This window comes from Pelodiscus sinensis, chromosome Z, assembly GCF_052426305.1.
Source record: "Pelodiscus sinensis isolate ZL-2025 chromosome Z, ASM5242630v1, whole genome shotgun sequence".
Taxonomy (NCBI): Eukaryota; Metazoa; Chordata; order Testudines; family Trionychidae; genus Pelodiscus; species Pelodiscus sinensis.
The window spans coordinates 9,188,705-9,202,528 of NC_143085.1; the positions used below are offsets into that span (position 1 = coordinate 9,188,705).

General features: G+C 39.6%; 1 protein-coding gene across 1 annotated transcript in view; it reads right to left on the bottom strand.

Annotated features, from left to right (window-relative positions):
• FBXW8 (F-box and WD repeat domain containing 8) overlaps window positions 1-13,824 on the bottom strand; it is an 81,698-nt gene that overhangs the window by 6,856 nt on the left and 61,018 nt on the right. Inside the window, exon 8 of the mRNA XM_075898175.2 lies at window positions 4,565-4,692. Within this exon, the coding sequence (XP_075754290.2) occupies window positions 4,565-4,692 (128 nt within the window). The remainder of the gene's footprint in view (window positions 1-4,564; window positions 4,693-13,824) is intronic.

Sequence of the window (13,824 nt, forward strand, 5' to 3'; positions counted from 1 at the left end):
CACCAAGATGTGATTCTATTGGGAGTGTTAAGATTTCTTCATTTGAAAACTATGAACATTATATTAAACATGCACCTTACTGACCAATTATTATAATACAGATTAGATATTACTGTTGAGAATGGAGATTTGTCCCATCAGGATTACTTATTAATATAATATGAAACAGTAGTCAATGCATTCCTAACTTGGGCTACAAAAATTGCTAATGCTTGCCTAGCAGTTCTTCTGGCCTTGAAAATACCCCTCATAGCAATGAGAGCATCTAGCATGAAATTCTCTTCTATGTCATATTTAAAATTACTCCAGTTCAGTGTCACGTGACTGATGGAATCAGAAGTAGATCTTTTGTACGTCTTTTTGCCCCACTGGATTTTCCCAGTGCAATATCCACTGTCAGTTGAAAGATTTTCTATCAGGGTTCTTCCCAACTGTTTGGAACTTGGCTTCTTTGCATGCATTATATAAATATTACAATTAAATATATAGAGAATTTCAGTCCAGAGATGATCTGTGTGCCTTATGAACGGCTAACAATGCAGTGAATCATAAATGGAAATGTATTGGAAGGAAGTATTTCTACAGTGCTTGTTTCCCTGGTATCTAGGTATCTAAGCACTGTCCATAAAAATGTCAGGACAATACCAAAATGCAGCTAAAGGACATGGAACCAAATGTTACAAAGAAAAAAAAATCAAGGGAATTGTAGGTTAACATGCACAAGCGTGATTATTAACACTGAACAAAGCCATAGATGAGCCTGCAAACGGCTGCCTTTTTAAAGAACCTTTGGACTAGATTTTAAAAAATGACTAGTGACGTTGGGTGCTCAACTCAAGACAACTTAAAAAACTCTGATTTTCAGAAAGTACTGAGCACCCAAATAAGCTACCCCTTCAATTTAGCACACCACAGGTCAAACATTCAGAGCAACAGAGCTTTTGATGAACAGCTGAGGTTGTAACTGCTAGATCAATTAACCAAAATAGTCCATGTTTTCTATCCAAGGCAGCGGTGGACCACCTGAGGCCCATGGGGGTTCTATGAGTAGCCCACAAGACATTTTGTTACCACTGCCCATGTGAAAGGTTGCCAGATTTCACTGGTTTCCATCTACATATGTTTTTTCCTACCATTGTTACTAAAGTGACACGCACATAGGATAAGGGCACATGAAGTGAGGCGTGTGCTGATTGAACACAATATTGACCGTAAGAGTTGTGTGCTTCCTCTGCATTCAAACAAAGCACTGCTACAGTTCAAATAGCAGACACTGAAAATTTTAAGCTTCTGTAATGTCCTGGGACCAATATGGCTACAAGAAGATAGCATACAGTATTTTTATGAGTCAATGTGTATGTTAAAGCTTCTTATTAATAAGGGATCATTATAATTATAATGGTCTTCAAACAGATTGTAAAACAGAAGAAAAGTTAATTTCTGTTTGGATACCATCCTGCCTGAGAGAGAAAAATTCTGTTACGGGCTCCAATTCAGGAAATGCAGCCACATGCTTAGGTGCATTCTTGAATAAGGATGCTCTTCTGAATCAGAACCTTGACAGATGACTGGAACATACAAGTGGGTAGGAGAGAGAAAAGTTTCAAATGCATCCAAGGGAAAAGCGTCAGTTAGAGAGGGGGAAACTTTTATCAAGTCTATTCTGAGATAAATAATTGAGTTTATCAGCCACTTCTTCCCTTACAGACAGTGAGAATGGAAGTCTTTGTGCAGGGGAAGGATTACTTATACCAATTAAAATCTGTCTCAGAGAACTCAGCTGAATTCAAATCTATATCACTGCCTGACATGCCTAAGAAAACATCAAATCCAGCATTATAGTAAAAAAATGGTGTGTTTTTAAAAAACTTAATATTTCAAGATAACCTGATAAATGTCAGAAATGGAACGGGCAAGCAGATTGAAGTCCAAATTGTATTATGTTCAATATTCATGATTTGATACTTGTGCTGTTCCAAAAAGCCCTCCCCACTTTTCCCTGTTCTAATGAAAACCACACCATAGGAGTTTGCAAATAACTCTATTCCAACAATTAAAACAAAAGAAGTCAGAACCATCCAAAGACTCCAACAGGGTAGCATCCATCTGACAGGCAAGAAAACATGCTGGAACAGAGATGGGAGTACACTGAGGATTTTTCTGTAGCAACACCTATGGCATAGCTCATCAGAACACTCACAGAGTGAAAACAGCTCCTAGCTTTCTCCCACTTCAACAGTGAGAAAGAGCCTCTGGTGTGCATTAGAACTTTGGATAAGGGTATAATATTGCAGAAACTCTCTTATTTACAGCACTCTTCCCATATTTGGCTGCAAGTGCCCTGTATGATAATTAAGGTTTCTCCTATTAGTAAGCACAGCTGGAAACGAAACTCTGACTGCATCCCAGTTGATACATCAGCAAGGATCCAGCTTTCAGGCACATTTCCCTCCTGCATGCCCTCAGAAAATTAAAAAGAACTCTTGAGTTGTTTACGTTTGTTTTAAAAAGAAAAGGCATTTTACACACCCGAGATGAAGCTCTAAATAACTGGAGTCTCAGCTATTGCAGACTGCCATTCCCCTCCAGGCTCTGCCATGACAGTTATGCTCAGTGGGAATGCCTCAATTTTATACTAGTCCAAATGAGGGGTATATGTCTTTGTCTCTGATATTTGATTGCTCCAGAAATAAACCTAGCCAGGTTTAGGAATAGATGTAAACCAGTATCTGCTCAGCTAGTTTTCCCACAATGGCAGGTACCAGATTCCCCTGATATTTAGTTTTCCAGTGTTATCCACCATTTTAGGCACCTTCAAGAAAAGCGACATAGCTGCTGTGGAGCGTGTGCACTTCTCATTCTTGTAATGCTATTTGGTTCTCGTTATTTGCTACCAAAGTGCACTTAGTCTAAGTTCTTTGGCTCCTCTCAAAGGAATCACTCCTTTCCCCAATGGAAGGGAGTTAGGGGTTTCTGGTTTTGTTTTTAACAGGTGATGTTGAAAGGAGGACTTTCCCTATCACATAGAAACGTGGTCAAATCCTGAGAATGTCCATTTTAAATCCAGCAGTAGGCTCCTCCATTGGCCGTTATTATTTAACATTCATATTGTGAATGCCCCATTGCAAATACTTACCCTGCAAAAGCAATCTAGGGTTATGAGGTCCACTTGACAGAGATAGGGGTCCAGTTAAGAAAATACTATGCTGCTGCTAATACCCTCCAAACAAACCTTCAAAGTAATTTGACTTTTGGTGGTGGGTGGTCCTTTTTCACAGGCCCTATTTAACTGTTGAACCGCTGGATATCTGCTTTCCAATTGAGTTCCAATCAGGCCCTTATACACCAAAAAAATGGGCTGAAAAATTCAGAATAAAAAGCTTTTCATAATGATATTCTAAGAGGAGAGGACTTGTGCATTTATTCTCATATAAGAGGCGCTGCTTTAAATGTCTTACATGAACAGCGATATCAGATGTGCCTGTGCTCTTCTGTCTGCACCTGGGCATACTAACACTTCATTATGCAAAAGAATAAAAACTACATCAGATTTCTTGGGATTCACAGGATCCTAGCATACCCAGGAGAAATTTATACCTGTTAATTTAAGAAAAAAATCTTAAGGATTCACGTAAGCTGCTTCTTGTATTTTCTTTGCTGACAAAGTAGGCAGTTTGCTTACATTGCCTCTTTGCCGAAAAGAAAAAAATAGTTTGACAAAATAATCATTTTTGCAAGCTGCTGCACTGGCAGGACAGAGGTCTGGGATTTGGCAATGGAAAGTATCCGCCTCACAATCTGATACCCACCACTGAACCAGACTACCACCTGCAGCCACATGCCCAGCACTTAGGGGAGGAGGGAAAGAGTGGGAGCCATTAGAGACTGGCCTCTTGCCATCCCACATCTCTTTGGTGCAGTGGAGTGACCCTGCAGATCACCAGCCAAAAAAGAAAACCTAAAAATTGGACTCAAAGGGTCTTTTTAAGCACTTTAATCCTTTCACACTGACTGTTCCCAGCGCGTCCGTTTCTGGCACCAGATATCATGCAGGGAAAATCCAACTTGCCAAGCCAAGGAGTTAAAGAGAAGGCTGTTAATCAGCTAAATAGAAGCTGGAATCTGTTCACATGAAAGTCTCTTTGCTGTCACCTGAGGGACTCTGCAGTGTTCCGAAATACACTCTTGACATCATTTGGCAGGCGGGCCCATCTCGTCCTACATGATTCATCCCCGAGGTTATTTTTTTAATATCAGAAAGTGAGCTTTTAAATGCCAAACTAATTTTGTGGGTGGTGATGGGGGGAAGTGGAAGATATTCCAAGTGGTCTCGCTGGGCTGTACACCAACTGTGTCCACCAAATGGCTTAAAAAGAAAGTCTTCCCATTGTGCTTTCAGAGACAAAGCAAAATGGCAGCCCCCGCCAACTATTACCTAACACTGTACTCTTGAAGTTTATGCAGGCCGTGTTTGCAGTATACGAGGGAGAACATAAGCCAGCAGGGAATGAGGGACAGAAAGTTAACTAACTCTAGATAAGGTATTGCTCTTGCTTTTACATACCTCCTGTCTTTATTGCCTGTAACAAGCATCCATGGAGGACAATTCTGGAGGTTGACACATGTGAAGTCACCCAATGAGCTGCCTAGCTTTGTTAAACACTGACCTGTTTCCAGGTTGTAGAGCAGTATCTGGCGGAAGGAAGGAAAAAATGCACAAGGTGAAATATAACAGGAGCAAGTTGAGTGCATTTTGCTGTTGCATAAACCAAATAATGGTCATTACCACTCAGATTTTATTCAAGAAATAGTTTACAGCCCTACTTTTCAACCATCCAGTATGTAATCAGGATATACAGATACCACTACTGAGGACAGCAGCAATAAAATGCATTTTGGGGTGGCAGACAACCAGACTGGCACTATAGTAGACAATCATGAATTAGGGACATGTAGCTTGAACATTAGCTCTGGGAAAGATTCAAATTCTGTATTTGCTCAGGGCATATTGAAGTCAATATTGAAAATTGAATCTTCTCATGAACAGACTTTGAATTGTATTTGAAATAGTACTGGAAACTAAGCAAATACGTTTTAAAAGTGTATCAAAGAAAGAACTGCAAGAGAAAGAGTCCATGAACTATGGCAAGGAGAACAATAAAGGAACATAATTTACTTGGATCTTGCAGGAATGCAGAAAACTCCTGCTTAGATGGTCAACTTAAATCACAATTCTGTCTGGTTTTTTTAACCTACAGCTCACTGTTACAAAGATTAGAAAAAGTATTTGTCTTATTTGTGTACTTTTTGCATTTGAAAACACTATTTTGATAGTCAGCTGTTCTGCTTCTCTGGTTCAATCAGCTTCAGCTGTTTATATGGAACCTTCCCATAGCAACAGGAGACAGAAATTTTGTCATGAACAGGAAAAACATGTTTATCAAACTATAAAAATTGGCAAGGAGGCCCAAATGTAGGTATAGAACTAAACATACATGTAAGTCATTCTGTGAAGGTAACTAGATAACAAATTCATCACAAATCTACATCTATATAATATTACGGTTGTACAGTTAATGTCAGGCAAAAGAAAAAAACAAAGGTTTCTATAGGAACAATAACATGACCATGTGGTATATGTGTAGTATTTTCAACTCCTATTTTTTCTTGCAATAGCCGGTGTTGATTAATATATGTTACATAATGACTTTAACAAACATATGTGAAACACAGGCAAGTTAACCCTGTTGTAACCTTATTAGCATTGTAACTTTCAAATTTTAACTGAGCAACCTTGATGTTGCATTAGCATCTTAAAAAAAGCTACCCGGATATAATGCAGATAAGCATTTGAACAGCTTTTACTAGCTTTTCAGTTCACACCCCACAAGAAGAGCTCCCCCTTTTTTTCCCTCAAGATAGTTTTCTGCAATGCTAAAGTATAGCAGTAGCACATCTTTTGTGAGGACTCTTTTGGCAACAGTCTCCCCTCCCCTTTTTTTAATAATGAAAGTTTAGAAAAAGTGAGGAATGTAACAAAAATTGCAGAAAAATTGCATTTTTTTACTTTCCTTCTGGCCCTGAGGAGAAGGCAATAGTGTTTGCAGGGAGAACTTTGCACCTTGTATCACTGCAATTTTTAGAGAGTGCCCTCATGCATACTGCCCTAGCAACAGCCAATGTGCTTGACCCAACCCTTTTCCCATCCAGCCCAAAACACGCATTATGGTGATGCCATAAAAAAGACAGAGCTTCATTAGATTCTACTAATATATCTTAGCAGCAACCAAGAAAGGACCCATACGTGATTTTTCTTCAATAGTATGCAATGTTTATCATTACTCAACCAATCACTCCCCAATTCTTGGTCCCAGACTGTCTTTGTAGTGAGGGTTGCTGAAATTCCCCAGACCCACTGATGTGGGGGGTGGGAGGGAGGGGAGGTGAATAGCTGCCCTGGGGCCCAGTGATTCAAAAGGGCTCCTGCATGCCAATACTACCACCACAGGAGAAGCAGCAGCTGCTGGAGCCCTGGGCCATTTAAATCGCGGCCAGGGAGGCGTTCTGGGCAACTCTGAGGACTGCTGGGTGCGATGGAGAAAGGACACGCTCCAGGCAGCACTGAGGGCTAGCTGCCTAAACCCGCTCCTCCCACGAGCATGGATCTGCCCCGCCCCACCATGCCCACACGCCCAGCAAGTCTACTGGCCCCTCTGAAATTACTCCATTAGCTTCCATCAACACATTATTGATGTACAGGTCTCAAAATTAAGCCATTTTTAGTGGGTATATATATTTTTTTTATTAATGGAGATTGCCTATCTCCTAGAACTGGAAGGGACCTTGAAAGGTCATTGAGTCCAGTCCCCTGCCTTCACAGCAGGACCAAGTACCACCCCTGACAAATATTTGCCCCAGCAAGGATTGAGCTCACAACCCTGGGTTTAGCAGGCCAATGCTCAAACCACTGAGCTATCCCTCCTCCCCCCAATCATCATCACAGAAGTCGTATCTTCTTCTTTGTCTCTCACAATCTGGCACCAACAAGGCTACAACAACAATGCAAACATCACTGGTATTTCAATATCTCACCACGGAAATGCATCCCTTTCTGAAGTAAAGCACAGCAACCAATCAGAACACTGCACACAACACAAGAGGAAAAGGCATTTTGGCCAATACATTGTGGTACAACCACTAAAACTGCAGAAAAAGCTAATAGGCATGCTTGGCGGATCAGACTTCTGTCTTGAAGGTCTCATTTTAAAGACACAGGCAATAATCTCTATTGAATTCACTTTATTTATCTTGAGACAGATTAGTGACTGAGTTAACCCTCTCACGATTCTTGTAGTTCCAGAGAAACTAGACCACACCCTTCTGGATGCACTTAGTCCCTGGAGAGAAGATAGTGCCTCTTGTTGTTCTTGAGGAATTCCCTGCGGCTGCTACTTTGAGTATCTATAAACTATTAATTCACCTAATAGATCTCAGCTCTAACCAACCCTGTCAACATAAATCTGGAACACAATTTCCAGATATGTTTCAATATGAACAGAAATGACGTCTATTAAAACTTGTTAATGTGCAGGCATATAAATACCTTACACTATTTTTTAAGCAAATACTGAACCCGCTGTCCTAATCGCAATCAAAACAATTTACAGTTCTGTAGTAATTGGGAAACGGCATTTTTAAATTAACATTCATTTCTTATTTAACTCACGTAGTTTACAGACTGCCAAATGCTTTAATCTTTTTATCTGTAGCAAAAATCTGGAATCACCCTTTCCATATTTATTGACAATAATGATAGGATAAATGTCTGTTTCTCTTTCCACTTTCTAATCTCCCCTCTTTATAGAGATTTGTGTATGTTACATACATATATTTTTCTGACTTACTGGCTCATTGTCTACAAAAAAACAATGGTGTTATTGGCACATATGCTCATCTTTTCCTTGCTGAGTATAAGATTTTAATTTTTTAAACCCATCTCATTCAGTTTTACTGTCTCAGTCTACCACGCTTCAAACCAGAATGCAATTTTATACCTGAATTAAAAATCCTTTTAAAAAGAGGGGTTATAGCTGAAATGACAACACAATTTTGAAGTTGTTGTAACACTTCTAGTGAGCTCTGCCATAACTCCCTAAAGTAACTAGGATTTTCTTTATAAAGGCCAAGGATAAAGAATGAAAATATCTTTTCACTGGGGAGTTAAAATAAGGCTCACCATGTTAAAGGGCAAACAAAATATAAGATTCTCTAGGAGGTTTATAATCTTATATTGCACACAACAAATGGATTATCCTTTTAAAAACAGATATACCGGTAATCCTATAATGGACACACAAGGCTAGTGACTTAATGGGTACAAATCTGGTAAAGGTAAGTGAACCAAAAGCTTCTGGGTGTGAAATGGGGTACCCTAAAGTAATATTCTAATGAGGTGTCCTTTTCTTCCACAACACTTTTGGGACAAGAGGGGTGAATGGCATTACATGTAAACAGATACTATTTATATATGTATAATGATCTAAAAATCCAAAATTTTCAAATGCAGAAGTCTAAGTTACTGGATGAGAATCAAGCGTTCTCCCAAAATGTTTAATAATTCAGCAAGTCAGAAGTATCCAAAGAATACCTTTACCATTACATTTAGTTAAAGACCACAGAGATTAGAAAACACATTATCCATCTCAGAGGCGATTCTTTCCATGTTACAAGTCCCTTAACGACCTTTACCATCTCTCCCTCGCGCGCTCTCTCTCCCTTTTAATAAGGCTGAGCAAATGGGACTTCATTTTATCTGACTGCCACAGACTAGCGATATTAATTATTCATGATCCTACTCTCTTTTGTTAAGGCACTGCATTAGACTAATTTCCCTTTCTGTTGCACGAGTCTGGCAAGTCCCAGCCTGTGGCCACTGTTCTCAGAGAGATGTGCTGAGAAACTGGCTTACAGACTTATTAGAAGGAAAGAGGGGAGGTAGGAGAAAAAGAGAATGGAAAACTTACTGTAGCTAGGAAACCTTAAATCAGCAGGTGTGTGGAAATTTTAAAAAACACAGTCCAAGAACCTAACAGAGAATTAACAGACAAAAAAAAATTAATTTCTGTAGCTAGACCAACTTCGGCAGTGAGCTTTGTTAGATCTTATAGCTGACTAAAGTCCAGCATGGCATAAATTCTATGGATAAAACACTTCCAAAAAAAACCAAAACAAAACACCATCACCACCCAGGGGCTGAAGAAAATGGTGTTGATGGAACTCTTCCATGCACATCCAATATCCCAGCATGGTGCTTGGGGTACTGTGCTCTTGGAGATGCCTTTTTTGGATGGAACATAAAAACAGAGTCCCCAAGCACTTGTTATCAAAGAGCCTGCAGTACTTTTCACAAGAGCAGAGGTGTTCACCCCAGTGTCCTGGCTAAAAGCCAACTCAGGCAATTGCATTCTGAAATAGCTGGATTTGCTCTGCAGGGAGTTATGTTTTTCCTTCTTGCAATAAGTTGTCGTGTTTTATTGCCAGTAACACCCAAAGAAGGGTTCTCCTTTCAGCAATGGGTGAAATGATCTTTATACATATAAGAGGTGATGGATAAGTGTAAATAATTAGAATAAATAAAATAAGGAAAAGGTATAACAATGGTCAACAGTATACTCAAATCATTAGCCCCTTCAATACTGAACAACATACTGGGCACACATGTTCTTTGAGCATCTTAACTTTCCATTCATTTGAAAGAAGAGATCTTAGATTAAATGACACTTGGCACTTACAGAACTGTCCTCAGATCTCAAAGTGCTCTACACAAGACACATAATATTACCCTATTTCACCGAGTGGCAAACCAAAGACTAGAAAAAAATTATAAACTTGCCAAAGACACAAAAGGACTCAATGCCAGGGTCAGGAACAGAATATGCATCAATTTGTTTTCAGTTCTGTGGCCTATCTGCTGGATTATGCTGTACACATTGCCTATATCCACCAGTCTTCACACAGCAATAAGGAAGATCATGGAATTGCTATTCAGACATTGCTTCTTTTAATAAAAGAACAGAACTCGTGAAGATTTTTTTTTAATCCATGGGTCAAGGCACATTCAGCCTACATCTCCTCTACACACAGTGGAAACAGCGCTCTCAGATAATTTTTTTTACATCTCATCAAATTAAGCTTAGCTTCTGGTGGATGCTACTGCAAGTTCTGAATTTTATTTATAAGAAACATGTGGGGAAAATATAAAAAGTTTATAAGCCTTAGGGGGACAGTTTGATGATGCAAGTGTACCAAACTGTTAAAATGTGTACTGTAAATACAACACAGTATAGCAACATAAGAAATGTGGCTATTGTCAAATGCAAGGTCAGCATATAGAGCCTTGTACACAGAAACAAGTGTATTAGCTCCATAAATTTAAAGATGAGCTAAGATTTAAGAAGAGCAGAGGAGGGAGAGAGAGTTAAAAAAAATCAGAAAGCGAACCAGAGATTAAAAAAAAAGAGTAAATCATACATCAAACAGCCAGTAAAAATAAATAAATAAATAAATACGCGGTTAATACACATGAATAATGGATGTTTGATTTAAAAGCAGTTTACTCCAATATGATGTAATTTTTGACAATTAGCCAGAGAGACGATTTTGCAAGTCTTTGCCAGATACAAGTAACTGTGCAGGACTGGTAACATAACCATGTCTGTAAGCATGTGGAAAATTGACTTTCCTGCCATCCCAAAGGTGACTTTACACTGGTAAACAAAAACTCTTATCTGAGGTGCACTTAGCTGTCCTCCCTAGCCCTAAGCAGGGCTCAAAGGGGCAGCTCAGAGAATCCATGAAAGTAATGTTAGGATTCATCTAAAAAGCCTGTGGTGTTCCCAGCAGTGCAAGAGTCAGGTCTCTCTCACAATGCTCTTTACAAATACTTATGGCCTGCTATATAAATTATCTATGAAGCTATATGCAAATGTAGGTTTATTTTTCCTTCTAAGTTTTTATTTGAATAGAATATAAAAATACTCAAAGCTGATAGCAGTAAGTAGAGCTAGACATAGTACAGACAGGCAGTGTACAAGCTTCAGCAACACAATTCTGCCAATGCACCTGCAACCCCTGCTGTTCCAGTACTGGACTCTTCCTGAATAGGGCCTGCCAATCATCCAACATTGTGCCAAACTTGATGGGTCTGTGATGTGGACAGATGTCTGCTAAGGACTGGAACGAGGTCAACAAAACTCATTTAACTTGTGGCTGAAGACCGATGCACAAGTTCAGATAGCCAGAAGTGAAAAGATATTGTTTGCCCACTAAACCATCTACCACATAGGAAAAAACAACAACAGTTTTTTGTTTCTCTTCTGCCTGATAAGATTAGGATGGATAACATGAAGGCAAGTTGGTCCTCAAAATGGAATGAATTATTTGCCTGGCTTTGCAGATAATCTCCTTAAATATTCATGATGTATCCTAAGGGCAATATTTTCAAAACCTGAGATACTTGTCTAAGCATTGTGCCAAGTCTCAGTGCAGGCATATAAAAAGTGGCTTGTCATTTTCATTAGGAAATCTAAGTAAACATATTTCCCTAATTTTTATTAAAAGTTGCAAAAATGCATGGCTCTTTCAAGTTGGTAAACAATTTACAAGTTTTCAATGGAAAATTATGAAGGCAAATTAAATTATTCTTGGGCAAGATACTGGTCAAATACTATAGTCTGTGTGATGAAGTTTTCTTGACTTAAGTCATTCATCTTAGTTATATCAAGATGTTATTAAAGGTTTGAATTAGAAAGATAATTACAAGGTTCCTTTTGGGATGAAAAGGAAGGAGAGACAATTATACATAGGAATCAATACTAAATAATAAAAAGCGCAATATTATTTTAATAGTGTTTTTCATCCCAAAAGTTACCTTAACATTTTACAAGATAAGGCCCGGCTTCTAAGCCGGCTCCCCCCAGCACCGGCTCCTGCTCCCCTTCCTTGCTACCTCTCTGTGATAGAGGCAGCAGGAGGAGGGGAGCAACTAGTCTAGGGACTAGTAAACTATTCAATAAGCTCATGCTTATCAGATAATCGACCAGTCGCTTACATCCCTACACAGTACTTCTAGAAAGCAATACATTCTGCATTGGCCTGTTAGTGTCAAAAGGTTCACTATTGAAAAAAAAATTAATACTGAGCATCTAATGGCCAAAAATACTCCCACAAAAATGACCGCCAGCTAATAATCAACAGTATACTGAACATGAAACAAAATATGATGCAACTTTTATACTGGAATGATGTAGCTATTAGAAATAGCACTGAAATTCACTACCAATATGTTTGAGATCTAAAGCTCTTCTAAAGACAGGCCATCAACTTGCGACTAAAGCAATCAACCAATGCAAAGTCCCTTCACGTCTGTGTGTGGGGAATAATTATCATAATAGACATTAGTAATTAATTTCCGGCGTGATGTCAGCTGGTGTAGCAATGCCAAGCAAGCCTCCTTGTCAAACCACACCCCAGCCGTCTGGACTACTTCAGTCACATCACCCTGATTAGGATGCGCACTGATGCACTGCTTAATACAATCTGCCATCAAATGCCAAATACTTCAGAACTAAATTAGGAAATATGTCCGAATCCACAGAATGATGCTAAAGACTGTAAGTGAATTTCTCTATACCTTTATTAGACACAAAGGCAATAGCCAATGTAATGGTCCTGAATGAGGCAATCCCATCTTCTAACCTCCCACCTCTGTGCAGAAAAATATTGGATTAGGATGGCAAAGGTATTAATAAAGACAGTACAGCCTCATAGCACCTCTCACCCCTGGAGGTATTTATAGCTCTTTCAGTATTTTGTGTGCGAAAGGGACTCTTAAAGGGAAATTAGATGCAGATTTACATCAAGGGTGGAACTATACAGAAAAGAAGCTGCCCTATTCTATTTGGTTGTCACATGGGGAAGCCTGATAGCACTGCACTTGTGCGCCACTTGCCACAGTTCCCATCCCAGCAACAACCCCTTTGTTCCATGCCTTACCTTTCCCCATCAGCCCCCTTCACCTCTTTCCTACTAGCTCATTACACACCTGAGCTGGAGCAAAGGAATTAAATTAATCAGTGGAAAATTTAGACAAGGAAAAGAACCCAGAAAGATTTCTTAGCAATGAGATCTATTAACAGAGGAACCCTTTCTCCCAGGGGAAGTGACAGAAACCCCATTGCCTGAGTCATTTAAAATGGAACTGGGCAAGGCACTGACTAGACACTAGGGCTACGTCTACACTGGCCCCTTTTCCGGAAGGGGCATGTTAATTTCAGCTATCGTAATAGGGAAATCCGCAGGGAATTTAAATATCCCCCGCGGCATTTAAATAAAAATGTCCGCCGCTTTTTTCCGGCTTTTAATAAGATCCTCCGGAAAAGGGCACTTTTTCCGGAGGATCGGGGCCAGTGTAGACGCTCTTTTCCGGCTTTTCTAAAAGCCGGAAAAAAGCGGCGGACATTTTTATTTAAATGCCGCGGGGGATATTTAAATCCCCCGCGGATTTCCCTATTACGATAGCTGAAATTAACATGCCCCTTCCGGAAAAGGGGCCAGTGTAGACGTAGCCTAGGGGTTGAGTGGGGAACCTTTTTTGGGTCAGGGGCCATTGACCCACAGAAAAATCAGTTGGGAGATACACACAAGAAAGAAACCAAAAAACCCACCCCCCAAAAACAAAACCCCATAACCCACACTGACCTGGCCCCGTAGTGAAAAGGGGGAAAACCCCTCAGAGACATGGCCCCCGAAGACAAAAAAAAATCA